The 17,832-nt window shown below is 42.6% G+C and overlaps 1 protein-coding gene across 1 annotated transcript; it reads right to left on the reverse strand.

Moving 5' to 3' along the window:
- Nucleotides 1-10,332: 10,332 nt before the first annotated feature.
- On the reverse strand, nucleotides 10,333-11,283 carry Or52h1 (olfactory receptor family 52 subfamily H member 1). The gene has a single exon (NM_001000166.1). It carries the CDS (start codon nucleotides 11,281-11,283, stop codon nucleotides 10,333-10,335), a length of 951 nt encoding a protein of 316 aa, NP_001000166.1.
- Nucleotides 11,284-17,832: the final 6,549 nt, after the last annotated feature.

Here is a 17,832-nt window from a genome sequence, read left to right on the forward strand (position 1 = left end):
AAGAACACATAGTTGGATTTGCAGGAGTAGAGAAGATGGGTGGACCTAGAAGCACTTGGAAGAGGGTATATATGATCAAATTGCATTGTATATGATTAATAATTAGTTAATTAATTAGTTAATTTAAAAATGTTAAAGGAAAGGTCACATATAAATACCCAGGCTCATATAGGTTTACTGGCAGAGGCCATGGAGTTATAGAAATGTACATTCTCTTGGGAGGGAAGGTAGAAAAATAATAGCAGTCATCTGGGCAGAGACAGAGAGTGGGAGGAGCAAGAGAGACAGTGAACACAATGGTCCCTTCTCTTCTTTGTTTTGCTTTCTAACTCCATTAGTCTTTCATGGAAGCCGTTCGTGCATGTCAGTGAATAGCTATGGGTTTTATTTCCTACCAACATGAATAGAGTGTGTACTTTCAAGTTATCTTAACTCACAATCTGTTTATTTTTTGAGTCCTCAGAAAGCTTTTAAAATATCAGCTCTTAGCTAATCCATGTTCTCAGCAACATGGAAATTACCAGAAAATTGCCTAATACCTGTGAATATTTTTAACAGTCTAGCACAGAAAGCAGAATCCTCATAGAGTATGATGGGCCTTGATTTTTGATGACTAGACTCTAATTGACATAGAATGAGAGGGTGGATACTGTTGGCTAGAGTGGCCAGGGGCAGTAAACAGGGAGATATGACTTTGAAAACAAAGTCTATAGAGCTAGACATTAAAAAGTAAATTCTGGGGGGCTGAAGAGATGGCTCAGTGGTTAAGAGCACTGATTGCTCTTTCAGAGGTCTTGAGTTCAAATCCCAGCAACCACATGGTGGTTTACAACCATCTATAATGGGATCTGATACCCTCTTTTGGTGTGCCTGAAGACAGTGACAGTGTACTTATATATAATAAATAAATAAATCTTAAAAAAATAAGTTCTAGTGAACTCACTGTAGTTATACCGTGCTGTGAAAATAATACATTGTATACTTCCAAATTGCTTTCTAAAGATAGATCTAAAACTAATACTGCTGCAAATACATAAATGAAATAAAATCTGTCAATTACTTTGATTTATCATTTCATAATATATGTATAGCAATGTACATTATACCCTGCATCTATTTATTTCTTTTTTTTCTTTAATCTTCAGAAAAGCTTCAATGCAAGATACATGACATCTTAATTTAAAAAATAGTAACTATACAATTTAAACTTTGAAAAGACACCTACAGTTAACAACAATAATAAAAACAGGCCCTGCAACTTCTGAGCATTTCCCCACCCTTAGTCTAGTTCTGTGACTCTGGGCTCAGTGGGAATGCCACCAAGATTTTATCCCAGCTCCCCATTAGTGAAACTTGCTAAGAACCTTAGAAAGTCTCTTCAAGGTGTAGGTCCTGTTGTTCAGATAATGAGATTTGGATAATGGCGGCTGGCAGAATCTGCTCCTCCTTGCCCTAGAGTGTTTTCCTTGTTGTTTTCCTTGTTGTTGCTGCTGTTGTTGTTGTTGTTGCTGCTGCTGTTGTTGGGAGAGGGAGGAGGCCTATCTCTGCATTTTATTTTCTTTTTGTTGCCTTTGCATAACACTGAGCTACTGCCTTAATTCCTTTCTTATTCTGTCTCATCTGCTTTCATACAGACCCTATCATCTTCTTTCCCCTACCCTACATCTCCTCCACTTAAGACCTCTATTTTTCCCAAGAGGCAATGAAATGTAGATGTGATAAGAAAGAAAAAGAGGTACTTCCAGGAGGATATAGGGAACTAGGTAGAGTACGGAGGGTAACAGGAGCGAGAAGCAACTGAGAACAAATCATAATGGCACATATGTAGGGAAATAGCATCGTGAAATTAAAATTATCCTGTGGAGCCAGGTATGGGGATGCAGGCCTGCAATTGGAGTCAGTCCACTTGGCTAGTGAGTTCCACACCAGCACTGGCTACAGAGTTAAGGGTTCCTCTCTCAAAAGAACAGGAAGCCCTAAGGTAACTATCTGCAGAAGGGGAAGAACAGAGACTGTATCCCAAAAGGAAGGCAGAAAGTGAAACAAGCCAGATGCTTCTCCTCCATAGTAAAGTGTCAACAGATAATAACAAAACTGAACATATGGCCCAAGGAAATATAAGTGGGTCATGCAGAGCCTGGGCTTGTAACTATCAGGAAATACAGCAAACTGCACCATGTTCTGGGGAGCTGGAAATGTTCTGGGGAAGCCAATCGGCTGGTTTTCAAAACAAGCCTTGTAGAAGAGAACTTCATCCGTGTGAGTAACCTGGACTTTTTAAACGTAATTCGATAATTAGAATTAAGGGGATAAGTCTCTTTTCCATTCTCATGACCCCCTTCCTAGTGTTTTTATAGACATACCACACACACACACACACACACACACACACACACATACACACACACACACACACACACACACACATACTTAAAATATTGGATCCACCTGAGAGAAATGCAAGGTTGCAAGGTTTGTCTTTCTGAATCTGAGCAACTTTGTTTACTATGATTCAATTGGTAATTTCATAGAAACGGATCATCGCCCGGCCCGCAGCAGCTCTCTGCTCCCAGACACCATGGGAGAGAGACCCGACCGCCTGGTCAGGTGGGCACTCCTGAGGCTGCAGAGCGGAAGAGACCACCAACACTGCCCACCCCTGCCCACATCCCTGGCCCAAGAGGAAACTGTATAAGGCCTCTGGGCTCCCGTGGGGGAGGGCCCAGGAGCGGCAGGGCCCCTGCCTGAGACACCGCCGGAACCTGAAGGAAACAGACCGGATAAACAGTTCTCTGCACCCAAATCCCGTGGGAGGGAGAGCTAAACCTTGAGAGAGGCAGACAAGCCTGGGAAACCAGAAGAGACTGCTCTCTGTACATACATCTCGGACGCCAGAGGAAAACACCAAAGGCCATCTGGAACCCGGGTGCACTGAAGCTCCCGGAAGGGGGGGCACAGGTCTTCCTGGTTGCTGCCGCCTCAGAGAGCCCGTGAGCAGCACCCCGCGAGCAAACTTGAGCCTCGGGACCACAGGTAAGACCAACTTGTCTGTTGCAAGAAGGCTGCCTGGTGAAATCGGGACACACAGAGGCAGAATTCCTCTAGCACCGGACACGTCCTGTGTTTACCAGAAGTCCCACACCCGCGGATCCCAGCCCGCAGCAGCTCTCTGCTCCCAGACCCCGTGGGAAAGAGACCTCACCGCCTGGTCAGGTGGGCACTCCTGAGGCTTCATAAGCTCCCGGAAGGGGCGGCACAGGTCTTCCTGGTTGCTGCCGCCGCAAAGAGCCTGTGGGCAGCACCCTGCGAGCGAACTTGAGACTCAGGACCACAGGTAAGACCAAATTTTCTGCTGCAAGAAAGCTGCCTGGTGAACTCAAGACACAGGCCCACAGGAACAGCTGAAGACCTGTAGAAAGGAAAAACTACACGCCCGAAAGCAGAACACTCTGTCCCCATAACTGACTGAAAGAGAGGAAAACAGGTCTACAGCACTCCTGACACACAGGCTTATAGGACAGTCTAGCCACTGTCAGAAATAGCAGAACAAAGTAACACTAGAGATAAGCTGATGGCGAGAGGCAAGCGCAGGAACCCAAGCAACAGAAACCAAGACTACATGCCATCATCGGAGCCCAATTCTCCCACCAAAACAAACATGGAATATCCAAACACACCAGAAAAGCAAGATCTAGTTTCAAAATCATATTTGATCATGATGCTGGAGGACTTCAAGAAAGACGTGAAGAACTCCCTTAGGGAAACACAGGAAAACATTAATAAACAAGTAGAAGCCTACAGAGAGGAATCACAAAAATCCCTGAAAGAATCACAGAAATCCCTGAAAGAATTCCAGGAAAACGCAATCAAACAGTTGAAGGAATTAAAAATGGAAATAGAAGCAATCAAGAAAGAACACATGGAAACAACCCTGGATATAGAAAACCAAAAGAAGAGACAAGGAGCTTTAGATACAAGCTTCACCAACAGAATACAAGAGATGGAAGAGAGAATCTCAGGAGCAGAAGATTCCATAGAAATCATTGACTCAACTGTCAAAGATAATGTAAAGCGGAAAAAGCTACTGGTCCAAAATATACAGGAAATCCAGGACTCAATGAGAAGATCAAACCTAAGGATAATAGGTATAGAAGAGAGTGAAGACTCCCAGCTCAAAGGACCAGTAAATATCTTCAACAAAATCATAGAAGAAAACTTCCCTAACCTAAAAAAAAGAGATACCCATAGACATACAGGAAGCCTACAGAACTCCAAATAGATTGGACCAGAAAAGAAACACCTCCCGTCACATAATTGTCAAAACACCAAACGCACAAAATAAAGAAAGAATATTAAAAGCAGTAAGGGAAAAAGGTCAAGTAACATATAAAGGCAGACCTATCAGAATCACACCAGACTTCTCGCCAGAAACTATGAAGGCCAGAAGATCCTGGACTGATGTCATACAGACCCTAAGAGAACACAAATGCCAGCCCAGGTTACTGTATCCTGCAAAACTCTCAAATACCATAGATGGAGAAACCAAGATATTCCATGACAAAACCAAATTTACACAATATCTTTCTACAAATCCAGCACTACAAAGGATAATAAATGGTAAAGCCCAACATAAGGAGGCAAGCTATACCCTAGAAGAAGCAAAAAACTAATCGTCTTGGCAACAAAACAAAGAGAGTGAAAGCACACAAACATAACCTCACATCCAAATATGAATATAACGGGAAGCAATAATCACTATTCCTTAATATCTCTCAACATCAATGGCCTCAACTACCCAATAAAAAGAAATAGATTAACAAACTGGATACGCAACGAGGACCCTGCATTCTGCTGCCTACAGGAAACACACCTCAGAGACAAAGACAGACACTACCTCAGAGTGAAAGGCTGGAAAACAACTTTCCAAGCAAATGGTCAGAAGAAGCAAGCTGGAGTAGCCATTCTAATATCAAATAAAATCAATTTTCAACTAAAAGTCATCAAAAAAGATAAGGAAGGACACTTCATATTCATCAATGGAAAAATCCACCAAGATGAACTCTCAATCCTAAGTATCTACGCCCCAAATACAAGGGCACCTACATACGTAAAAGAAACCTTACTAAAGCTCAAAACACACATTGCACCTCACACAATAATAGTGGAAGATTTCAACACCCCACTCTCATCAATGGACAGATCATGGAAACAGAAATTAAACAGTGATGTCGACAGACTAAGAGAAGTCATGAGCCAAATGGACTTAATGGATATTTATAGAACATTCTATCCTAAAGCAAAAGTATATACCTTCTTCTCAGCTCCTCATGGTACTTTCTCCAAAATTGACCATATAATTGGTCAAAAAACGGGCCTCAACAGGTACAGAAAGATAGAAATAATCCCATGCGTGCTATCAGACCACCACGGCCTAAAACTGGTCTTCAATAACAATAAGGGAAGAATGCCCACATATACGTGGAAATTGAACAATGCTCTACTCACTGATAACCTGGTCAAGGAAGAAATAAAGAAAGAAATTAAAAACTTTTTAGAATTTGATGAAAATGAAGGTACAACATACCCAAACTTATGGGACACAATGAAAGCTGTGCTAAGAGGAAAATTCATAGCGCTGAGTGCCTGCAGAAAGAAACTGGAAAGAGCATATGTCAGCAGCTTGACAGCACACCTAAAAGCTCTAGAACAAAAAGAAGCAAATACACCCAGGAGGAGTAGAAGGCAGGAAATAATCAAACTCAGAGCTGAAATCAACCAAGTAGAAACAAAAAGGACCATAGAGAGAATCAACAGAACCAAAAGTTGGTTCTTTGAGAAAATCAACAAGATAGATAAACCCTTAGCCAGACTAACGAGAGGACACAGAGAGTACGTCCAAATTAACAAAATCAGAAATGAAAAGGGAGACATAACTGCAGATTCAGAGGAAATTCAAAAAATCATCAGATCTTACTATAAAAACCTATATTCAACAAAACTTGAAAATCTTCAGGAAATGGACAATTTCCTAGACAGATACCAGGTATCGAAGTTAAATCAGGAACAGATAAACCAGTTAAACAACCCCATAACTCCTAAGGAAATAGAAGCAGTCATTAAAGGTCTCCCAACCAAAAAGAGCCCAGGTCCAGACGGGTTTAGTGCAGAATTCTATCAAACCTTCATAGAAGACCTCATACCAATATTATCCAAACTATTCCACAAAATTGAAACAGATGGAGCCCTACCGAATTCCTTCTACGAAGCCACAATTACTCTTATACCTAAACCACACAAAGACACAACAAAGAAAGAGAACTTCAGACCAATCTCCCTTATGAATATCGACGCAAAAATACTCAATAAAATTCTGGCAAACCGAATTCAAGAGCACATCAAAACAATCATCCACCATGATCAAGTAGGCTTCATCCCAGGCATGCAGGGATGGTTTAATATACGGAAAACCATCAACGTGATCCATTATATAAACAAACTGAAAGAACAGAACCACATGATCATTTCATTAGATGCTGAGAAAGCATTTGACAAAATTCAACACCCCTTCATGATAAAAGTCCTGGAAAGAATAGGAATTCAAGGCCCATACCTAAACATAGTAAAAGCCATATACAGCAAACCAGTTGCTAACATTAAACTAAATGGAGAGAAACTTGAAGCAATCCCACTAAAATCAGGGACTAGACAAGGCTGCCCACTCTCTCCCTACTTATTCAATATAGTTCTTGAAGTTCTAGCCAGAGCAATCAGACAACAAAAGGAGGTCAAGGGGATACAGATCGGAAAAAAAGAAGTCAAAATATCACTGTTTGCAGATGATATGATAGTGTATTTAAGTGATCCCAAAAGTTCCACCAGAGAACTACTAAAGCTGATAAACAACTTCAGCAAAGTGGCTGGGTATAAAATTAACTCAAATAAATCAGTTGCCTTCCTCTATACAAAAGAGAAACAAGCCGAGAAAGAAATTAGGGAAACGACACCCTTCATAATAGACCCAAATAACATAAAGTACCTCGGTGTGACTTTAACCAAGCAAGTAAAAGATCTGTACAATAAGAACTTCAAGACACTGAGGAAAGAAATTGAAGAAGACCTCAGAAGATGGAAAGATCTCCCATGCTCATGGATTGGCAGGATTAATATAGTAAAAATGGCCATTTTACCAAAAGCAATCTACAGATTCAATGCAATCCCCATCAAAATACCAATCCAATTCATCAAAGAGTTAGACAGAACAATTTGCAAATTCATCTGGAATAACAAAAAACCCAGGATAGCTAAAGCTATCCTCAACAATAAAAGGACTTCAGGGGGAATCACTATCCCTGAACTCAAGCAGTATTACAGAGCAATAGTGATAAAAACTGCATGGTATTGGTACAGAGACAGACAGATAGACCAATGGAATAGAATTGAAGACCCAGAAATGAACCCACACACCTATGGTCACTTGATTTTTGACAAAGGAGCCAAAACCATCCAATGGAAAAAAGATAGCATTTTCAGCAAATGGTGCTGGTTCAACTGGAGGATGCAGATCGATCCATGCTTATCACCCTGTACAAAGCTTAAGTCCAAGTGGATCAAGGACCTCCACATCAAACCAGACACACTCAAACTAATAGAAGAAAAACTAGGGAAGCATCTGGAACACATGGGCACTGGAAAAAATTTCCTGAACAAAACACCAATGGCTTATGCTCTAAGATCAAGAATCGACAAATGGGATCTCATAAAACTGCAAAGCTTCTGTAAGGCAAAGGACACTGTGGTTAGGACAAAACGGCAAACAACACATTGGGAAAAGATCTTTACCAATCCTACAACAGATAGAGGCCTTATATCCAAAATATACAAAGAACTCAAGAAGTTAGACCGCAGGGAAACAAATAACCCTATTAAAAAATGGGGTTCAGAGCTAAACAAAGAATTCACAGCTGAGGAATGCCGAATGGCTGAGAAACACCTAAAGAAATGTTCAACATCTTTAGTCATAAGGGAAATGCAAATCAAAACAACCCTGAGATTTCACCTCACACCAGTGAGAATGGCTAAGATCAAAAACTCAGGTGACAGCAGATGCTGGAGAGGATGTGGAGAAAGAGGAACACTCCTCCATTGTTGGTGGGATTGCAGACTGGTACAACCATTCTGGAAATCAGTCTGGAGGTTCCTCAGAAAATTGGACATTGAACTGCCTGAGGATCCAGCTATACCTCTCTTGGGCATATACCCAAAAGATGCCTCAACATATAAAAGAGACACGTGCTCCACTATGTTCATTGCAGCCTTATTTATAATAGCCAGAAACTGGAAAGAACCCAGATGCCCTTCAACAGAGGAATGGATACAGAAAATGTGGTACATCTACACAATGGAATATTACTCAGCTATCAAAAACAACGAGTTTATGAAATTCGTAGGCAAATGGTTGGAACTGGAAAATATCATCCTGAGTGAGCTAACCCAATCACAGAAAGACATACATGGTATGCACTCATTGACAAGTGGCTATTAGCCCAAATGCTTGAATTACCCTAGATCCCTAGAACAAACGAAACTCAAGACGGATGATCAAAATGTGAATGCTTCACTCCTTCTTTAAATGAGGAAAAAGAATACCCTTGGCAGGGAAGGGAGAGGCAAAGATTAAAACAGAGACTGAAGGAACACCCATTCAGAGCCTGCCCCACATGTGGCCCATACATATACAGCCACCCAATTAGACAAGATGGATGAAGCAAAGAAGTGCAGACCGACAGGAGCCGGATGTAGATCGCTCCTGAGAGACACAGCCAGAATACAGCAAATACAGTGGCGAATGCCAGCAGCAAAGCACTGAACTGAGAATAGGTCCCCCGTTGAAGGAATCAGAGAAAGAACTGGAAGAGCTTGAAGGGGCTCGAGACCCCATATGTACAACAATGTCAAGCAACCAGAGCTTCCAGGGACTAAGCCACTACCTAAAGACTATACATGGACTGACCCTGGACTCTGACCCCATAGGTAGCAATGAATATCCTAGTAAGAGCACCAGTGGAAGGGGAAGCCCTGGGTCCTGCTAAGACTGAACCCCCAGTGAACTAGACTATGGCGGGGAGGGCGGCAGTGGGGGGAGGGTTGGGAGGGGAACACCCATAAGGAAGGGGAGGGGGGAGGGGGATGTTTGCCCGGAAACCGGGAAAGGGAATAACACTCGAAATGTATATAAGAAATACTCAAGTTAATAAAAAAAAAATTGGTAATTTCAAGTTCCATGTTTCTTGAAATTTCTTGTTTTCTTGTTTGTTTTATGTCTGATTAAAAATTCATTTTACTTTTTGGGATTATAATATAATTACTTCATTTCCCCTTTCCCTTTCCTTCCTGCAGCACTCTTCTCCCCAACATGGTAGCATTCATCCACTGACGAAACTCAATGTTCATTCCTACATTTGGTTATCATGAATAGAGAGCAATAAACTACTTGTATAGCTGGTGCCTCTGTAGTAAGGCTTAGCATCTTCTTAAGCCCCAGAATATTCACATGTACAATCTGTAGAACAGAGATCCTCAAGTCCTCTGAGTAGCATGCATGAATTTAGAACTTTAGTGTCAAAATAGATTGGCTTGAGGTCCATGCACTGTGAGAATTCCTTAATCCCAACCAGTTTTCAAGGGTTTTATTCTCCAAAAAAGAATTCTACAGCTTACAATCTGAATGAACCTGGCAGCCCAGAGGCTGTTTTCTCACAGTGCCAAGCAAGCCCCCTGGCACTGTTATGCACGTTAATTTTCTCATCTCTAGCACTGTGCTCAGCTGTTTATGTTGAGCTAAAGGGTTTTGGAATGTTATGGGGGACACATTTTAAACTAGTCAGAAATCTAAAATATACAGTAAATATAACTGAATTTCATTAGAAGTATCCTATTATCTACCTGCTAATCCCTTAAATGAGTGATTTTTCAATTCCCTGTTCCATTCAGTCCTTTTTCTTCAATGTCTCTGTCTTAACACATTTCTCTCATTGGAATTGCCAATTTCAATTTTCAAATCATTCAAATTTCTCTCTCTCTCTCTCTCTCTCTCTCTCTCTCTCTCTCTCTCTCTTTCTTTCTCTGGCAGTGTCATCACACAACAAAAGAGGTTATCACAGATTGTTTTACATCCATGAGACTATGTATTGTATAGTCCTACCTGGTATACAAAGCATCTATAAACAGTTCTGACCATAAATAGAATTCTCTTTTGCTTTTGCCACACTGTTTCATTCTTGCTAAAACTATATGCACTGTGAAATACCCCTGCCTCTTCTGCAGATGAATAAATCAACCTTCTGTGCTCTTGACAGAGAATAAAAGGATGACCTTATCTCTGATCTGCTTGGTTTTCACTCCGTAGACAATAGGGTTCATTGCTGGTGGAATAACAATGTAGAGATTGGCGAACATGATGTGGAACGTGAGGGACACATTGTGTCCAAAGCGATGAGCAAGGATGGAGAAAAAGGCAGGTATGTAAAACATGAGGATGACACAGACATGGGAACCACAGGTGCCCAGGGCTTTCTGGCGTGCATCTCTGGAGGGGAGGCGAAAAACGGCACATAGGATGAGGGTGTAAGACACAGCAATGAGGACCACATCTGAGATGACTGTCATGATGGGGACACAAAATCCATACCAGATGTTGATGGAGATATCTGCACATGCAAGCCGGGCAACACCTATGTGCTCACAGTAGGTGTGAGGTATGATGCGTGTCCTACAGAAAGGTAAACGTGTCAACAAGAATACATCTGGCAAGATGATACAGAAACTTCGAAAGGAGATGCCCACAGCAATCTTGATAATAGTCTTGGGGGTCAAGACGGTAGCATATCTCAAGGGTGAGCAGATGGCCACGTAGCGATCAAAGGCCATGGCCATTAGAATGGCTGAGTCCAGGACAAAGCTGTAGTGGAGGAAGAACATTTGGGTGAGGCAGCCTGGGAACGTGATTTCTCGAGCCCCCATCCAGAAGATGCTGAGTGTTTTAGGCACACCAGCTGTGGACAAGATGAGATCGGTCAATGCCAGCATGGACAGGAAAAAAAACATGGGCTCGTGAAGGCTCCGCTCCGCTACGATGAGGTAGAGAAGGACACAGTTTCCCGTCATAGCTATGACGTAGATCACACAGAAGGGAATGCCAATCCACACATGGAATTGCTCCAAGCCTGGGATCCCCACCAAAAGGAAGGGCCCTGGGTTGTAACTGCTCACGTTATAGGTAATCATAGCAGGCCACGTTGTCACCTAGCCTAAGAACGGAGAACACTAACAGCATTCAGCATCTCTGGAATCATTGTCACTTCCCACCATGTATCACTATGGGTTCCTAAAGTAATTTATCATCCAGGATGACTTTGTGAAGCAATAACTGATGGCAGCAATGAGCTCACAACAGGCTATCACAACCCACCGTGGTTACTCCATCTAAGGAAACATCTTTTGTTCCTCCGGGTACCTTCTATCTGACTGACGTGCTTTCTAGGGAGCTTTCCAGATTACCCTTATTCCACATTATACCCTGTCTTCTGATGTAGATCCACAGACTACAAGACACACGGTTTTACAAGTTAGCAGACTGCAGTCTTTATTGACATATTGGTTAATCCTTGGTTGACCACCATGTCATTGTTCAATATGTACCTATGCTTCGAGGCAAACTACTACTTACTTCAAAGGGGCCTGAAGACTATGGCCCTTAGATTTCTAAGGCCGAAACCTTGTATTGCTACTTAGTAACCTGATTAAGATCAGTAAATTCTAGTTGAATTCCAACATGATGCTGGATCACGTATGTAACTAAAATTTAAGTTAGAAATTTGCTCAGCCGGAACTCAGGGGTCCTTTACCTCAAAATAAGAGGAAGGAGAGAGTTGGTCTCCACCACACTGTACTTATACAAGTATGTAAGATTTTGATTCTTGGGCTTAGTAACACTATATGGGCTAGGGTTTTTGATCTTAAGATCCACCGGCCTCTGCCTCTCTGCCTCTCTGCCTCTCTGCCTCTCTGCCTCTCTGCCTCTCTGCCTCTCTGCCTCTCTGCCCCTGGCTGTGCTAGGATTAACAGTGAGTGCCAAAATCACCTGGCAGAGGAGACCTTTTTAAAAAAGATGTATTTATTTTATTTATATGAGTACATTGTTACTGTTTTCAGACACACCAGAAGAAGGCATTGGATCCCATTACAGATGTGTGGGAGCCACCATGTGGTTGCTGTGAATTGAACCCGGAACCTCTGGAAGAGCAGTCAGTGCTCTTAACCACTGAGCCATCTTTCCAGCCCGAGGAGATTTTTTTAACAACAATCCTTCTGTTTAAACTGAGAACCTGAGTTTAATTCCCAGGACTCACTGACTCCAGCAAGCTGTCCTCTGGGTGCCACATGCACACCAGGTCACTCATGCCTACACACAAGTATACACAGATAAATATTTTTTATCATAATAAAATGAAAGAAATAGAAAGTGAAGAAATTTTAATGTGAACTAAGTAGGATTGGCTATTCCACAGTTTAAAGGAGTCTGTTAATTTCATGCAATGTGCCAAATGTTACAAAATTATAAGACACACATTCAGATGTGCCAAAAAAACTTATGAAAAAATACTCTCACAGAGTGTATGCTGTGGGGACAGAAAGTCAGGTTCTATAATTAACTTTTATCCTACTTCCAAGATTTTATCTGTGAGAATTTGGAAAGCTATTTGAAATACATACTTCTTAGACTCTCCAGTTTTTAAAGGATCTGACATCTCTGATTACCCCGGCGTATATTATGACAAAATAAAGCATGCTTCAAAGATACACTCTCTGGAGCACAGTTAGCTTGTAGGAAGCTTTGTCCCCATATGAGATTGTGTGCACCTCATATCAAGAATAGTTATTAACTGTTGGATGAAGGCAGAAAAAGACAGCTGGACAAAAAATTAACAAGAGCGTCTCTGGGCATGTACATCACATTTGACTCTGGTTTTTAGGTTACCCATGTGTCCCAGCACAGAAGTTGCCTGAACAACACCAAGTGTGGCCATGCTTAACTGCATAACTGTTCATCTGTTTCAAGCTTTAGATGTCCACTTAGTGGAACAATAACACAGGTGCTTGAGAGGTGTCCCCACAGTAATAAGGACACCAGAATAAACCTCTGCCTGTGGTTTATTTTTTCATCTATTTGACAAAACACTCCCCCCCCCAAAAAAAGCCCACATAAGAAAACGACCTGGCTGAGGTGATGCCTCAGTGTGTAAGATCACTGGGTGCTCTGCCAGAGGATCCAGGTTTGAAAGCCACCGCCCTAATGGCTTTATATTTACTCCCTCTCTCTGGCCAAATCCTACTTGCAGACAAACGGATTTAAATGCCAGCACTCACCTAATCTTGGGAATCAGGCCAAACAGAAAGAAAGTATGGTGGACGGATACACAGCAAATCTACAAAGGGGCAAAAATGACAAAAGGAGAAGGCAAGGACTTGCAAGGGGTTGCTACCATACCCCTTTATAGTGTGTTATCAGTCTTCAATGCAGGAGGAAAAAAAATAGGCAAAGCCTAAGGGACACACATACTTTCTCCTCTCAGTCCCAAAGGAACAGTGGAGACGCTTCTGTTAACTCTACACGTGACGCTGCTTCCAGGGACAGAATGCAGTTTTTTGGATTGGGGTTTGCTTGTATATGTATCGCAATATGCACGTGGAATGAAGTCCACACATGTATGTTTTTATGTCATACCACCTAAGTTTCAAACTCAAGACCTCACTCACCAGGTAGAGAATTTAGGATGATGTTCCGGATCTCCCTGTAATAATAACAACATCAGAACAAACCTCTGCCCAGAGGTTTTCATCTACTCAGCAAAATGGCAAAAGAAAAAAAACTAAGAAAAAGACACGGCTGAAGTGATGCCTCAGTGTGGAAGACCGCTGATTGCTCTTCCCGAGGACCTAGGTTTGAGTGCCACCACCCTAGTGCAGATCATAACCACCGTAACTCCAGTTCTAGGGCCTCCAACACCCTCTTCTGGCCTCTCCAGGCACAAGGCATGCATGTGGTACGCAGACATAAATGCAGGTAAAATATACATAAGTTAAACGAATAAATCTAAAACAAGTAAGTAAAAGGCTGTCTGAGGCTGGAGAGATGGCTCAGTGGTTAAGAGCATTGACTGCTCTTCCAGAGGTCCTGAGTTCAATTCCCAGCAACCACATGGTGGCTCACAACCATCTGTGATGGGATCCGATGCCCTCTTCTGGTGTGTCTGAAAATAGCTTCTGTGTACTCATATAAATAAAAATAAATAAATCTTAAAAAAAGGGGGGCCGTCTGACTCCCACTTTTGTCTCTCTGTGTCCTTCTTAGGGCATCAACACCAACAGATGGCTCTAGCTACACGACTATGCCATTTCTTAACTGGAATCTCTCTTTGAGTCCCGTCTCAGAGTCCAGCTATTGGCTGCCTCATCTTCCTTTAGTTAGCTATATCCAGACTTTATGCCATTGCCATATTTTCATTATTGGGAACTCAACTCAAACCGATGTTTCCATATGAACGTTTCATTAATAAAACATAATGCAGCTGTGTGGGGGATGGGAAGATAGAAACCTGGCGAAGGAAGGAGCGGGATGGAGAGGGAGGTGACATAAGTTCCTTTAACTCCGTGAAGAGTCTTGATCCACTGTACACAGTGTATGATCCGACATGACTTCTGGCACATGGGTGAGACAACACATAGGTCCCAAGACCAGGACACTGGTTGCTTCCCCTGTCTTCACAGAAATCTCCAGGGGGGTTAGAACCTCCGCCCCTACAAGCTCATGGACAGGTGAATCAGATTCTTCTAAACAACACAAGTTGAACCCCGATTTGCCCTTGAATACATAAACATACCCTAGTTGGCTAAAGCACTATACATAAGCTCATATAGTAAACAGTAAAGTTAGATCTGCACTCTGATGCTGGTCTCTGAAGTCTGAATCCTGGGCACTGTGGGCTCCGTCTCCACTAACCCCCAATTCCTGGTCCCTGTTCCCACACAATTACAAAATACATTCTAGTGAGAAGATAGGTCAGACTATTGACAGTGTTAGGAATTCCTGAAAGTTCAAGTCTCAAATTTACTTTTTTATTCATTCATCCAGCCATTCATTCACTACTCATTTATATTGAAAAAGCTCTTATTGACCCATTCTTTTATTCTGTAAGAAGGGTTTCCAGATGGATCTGCCCCAGTACAGAGGTTAAACCTATTTTGTTCCAAGTCTCTGCAAGTATATTTTTAAGATTATTTATTTTATGTATGTGAATACACTGTCGCTGTCTTCAGACACACCAAAAGAGAACAGCAGATCCCCATTACAGATGCTTGTGAGCTACCATGTGGTTGCTAGGAAGTGAAAGTCAGGATCTAGGGCTTGGAGAGATAGCTCAGCGGTTAAGAGCACTGGCTGCTTTTCCAGAGGTCCTGAGTTCAATTCCCAGCAACTACATGGTGGCTCATAACCATCTTTAATGGGATCCGATGCCCTCTTCTGATGTGTCTGAAGACAGTGACAATGTACTCATACAAATAAAATAAATAAATCTTTAAAAAGAAATAAATAAACAAACAAACAAAGGAAGGGAGACAGGACCTTCTTGAAGAATAGTCAGTACTCTTAACTTGCTGAGCCATCTCTCCAGCCCCTTTATAGACCAATTCTAGTGGCCATGTCAACATCCCTAAGTTTGGTGAACCCAGTTCGAATCAATAGCTATCTAGTATCTAAAAACATACTCAACGCTTCCTGGTTGCTGCCGCTGCAGAGAGCCCCTGGGCAGCACCCCACGAGCGAACTTGAGCCTCGGGACCACAGGTAAGACCAACTTTTCTGCTGCAAGAAAGCTGCCTGGTGAGCTTGGGACACACGGAAGCAGAATTTCTCTAGGACCGGGCACGGTCTGTGTTTACCGGAAGTCCCACACCCGCGGATCCCGGCCCGCAGCAGCTCTCTGCTCCCAGACCCGGTGAGAGAGAGAGACCCAACCGCCTGGTCAGGTGGGCACTCCTGAGGCTGCAGAGCAGAAGAGACCACCAACACTGCTCACCCCTGCCCACATCCCTGGCCCAAGAGGAAACTGTATAAGGCCTCTGGGCTCCCGTGGGGGAGGGCCCAGGAGCGGCAGGACACCTGCCTGAGACACCGCCGGAACCTGAAAGAAACAGACCGGATAAACAGTTCTCTGCACCCAAATCCCGTGGGAGGGAGAGCTAAACCTTCAGAGAGGCAGACAAGCCTGGGAAACCAGAAGAGACTGCTCCCTGCACACACATCTCGGACGCCAGAGGAAAAAGCCAAAGACCATCTGGAACCCTGGTGCACTGAAGCTCCCGGAAGGGGCGGCACAGGTCTTCCTGGTTGCTGCCACTGCAGAGAGCCCCTGGGCAGCACCCGACGAGCGAACCTGAGCCTCGGGACCACAGGTAAGACCAAATTTTCTGCTGCAAGAAAGCTGCCTGGTGAACTCAAGACACAGGCCCACAGGAACAGCTGAAGACCTGTAGAAAGGAAAAACTACACGCCCGAAAGCAGAACACTCTGTCCCCATAACTGACTGAAAGAGAGGAAAACAGGTCTACAGCACTCCTGACACACAGGCTTATAGGACAGTCTAGCCACTGTCAGAAATAGCAGAACAAAGTAACACTAGAGATAAGCTGATGGCGAGAGGCAAGCGCAGGAACCCAAGCAACAGAAACCAAGACTACATGCCATCATCGGAGCCCAATTCTCCCACCAAAACAAACATAGAATATCCAAACACAACAGAAAAGCAAGATCTAGTTTCAAAATCATATTTGATCATGATGCTGGAGGACTTCAAGAAAGACGTGAAGAACTCCCTTAGGGAAACACAGGAAAACATTAATAAACAAGTAGAAGCCTACAGAGAGGAATCGCAAAAATCCCTGAAAGAATTCCAGGAAAACACAATCAAACAGTTGAAGGAATTAAAAATGGAAATAGAAGCAATCAAGAAAGAACACATGGAAACAACCCTGGATATAGAAAACCAAAAGAAGAGACAAGGAGCTGTAGATACAAGCTTCACCAACAGAATACAAGAGATGGAAGAGAGAATCTCAGGAGCAGAAGATTCCATTGAAATCATTGACTCAACTGTCAAAGATAATGTAAAGCGGAAAAAGCTACTGGTCCAAAACATACAGGAAATCCAGGACTCAATGAGAAGATCAAACCTAAGGATAATAGGTATAGAAGAGAGTGAAGACTCCCAGCTCAAAGGACCAGTAAATATCTTCAACAAAATCATAGAAGAAAACTTCCCTAACCTAAAAAAAGAGATACCCATAGACATACAAGAAGCCTACAGAACTCCAAATAGATTGGACCAGAAAAGAAACACCTCCCGTCACATAATTGTCAAAACACCAAACGCACAAAATAAAGAAAGAATATTAAAAGCAGTAAGGGAAAAAGGTCAAGTAACATATAAAGGCAGACCTATCAGAGTCACACCAGACTTCTCGCCAGAAACTATGAAGGCCAGAAGATCCTAGACTGATGTCATACAGACCCTAAGAGAATACAAATGCCAGCCCAGGTTACTGTATCCAGCAAAACTCTCAATTAAGATAGATGGAGAAACCAAGATATTCCATGACAAAACCAAATTTACACAATATCTTTCTACAAATCCAGCACTACAAAGGATAATAAATGGTAAAGCCCAACATAAGGAGGCAAGCTATACCCTAGAAGAAGCAAGAAACTAATCGTCT

This window comes from Rattus norvegicus, chromosome 1, assembly GCF_036323735.1.
Source record: "Rattus norvegicus strain BN/NHsdMcwi chromosome 1, GRCr8, whole genome shotgun sequence".
In the NCBI taxonomy this organism is placed as follows: domain Eukaryota; kingdom Metazoa; phylum Chordata; class Mammalia; order Rodentia; family Muridae; genus Rattus; species Rattus norvegicus.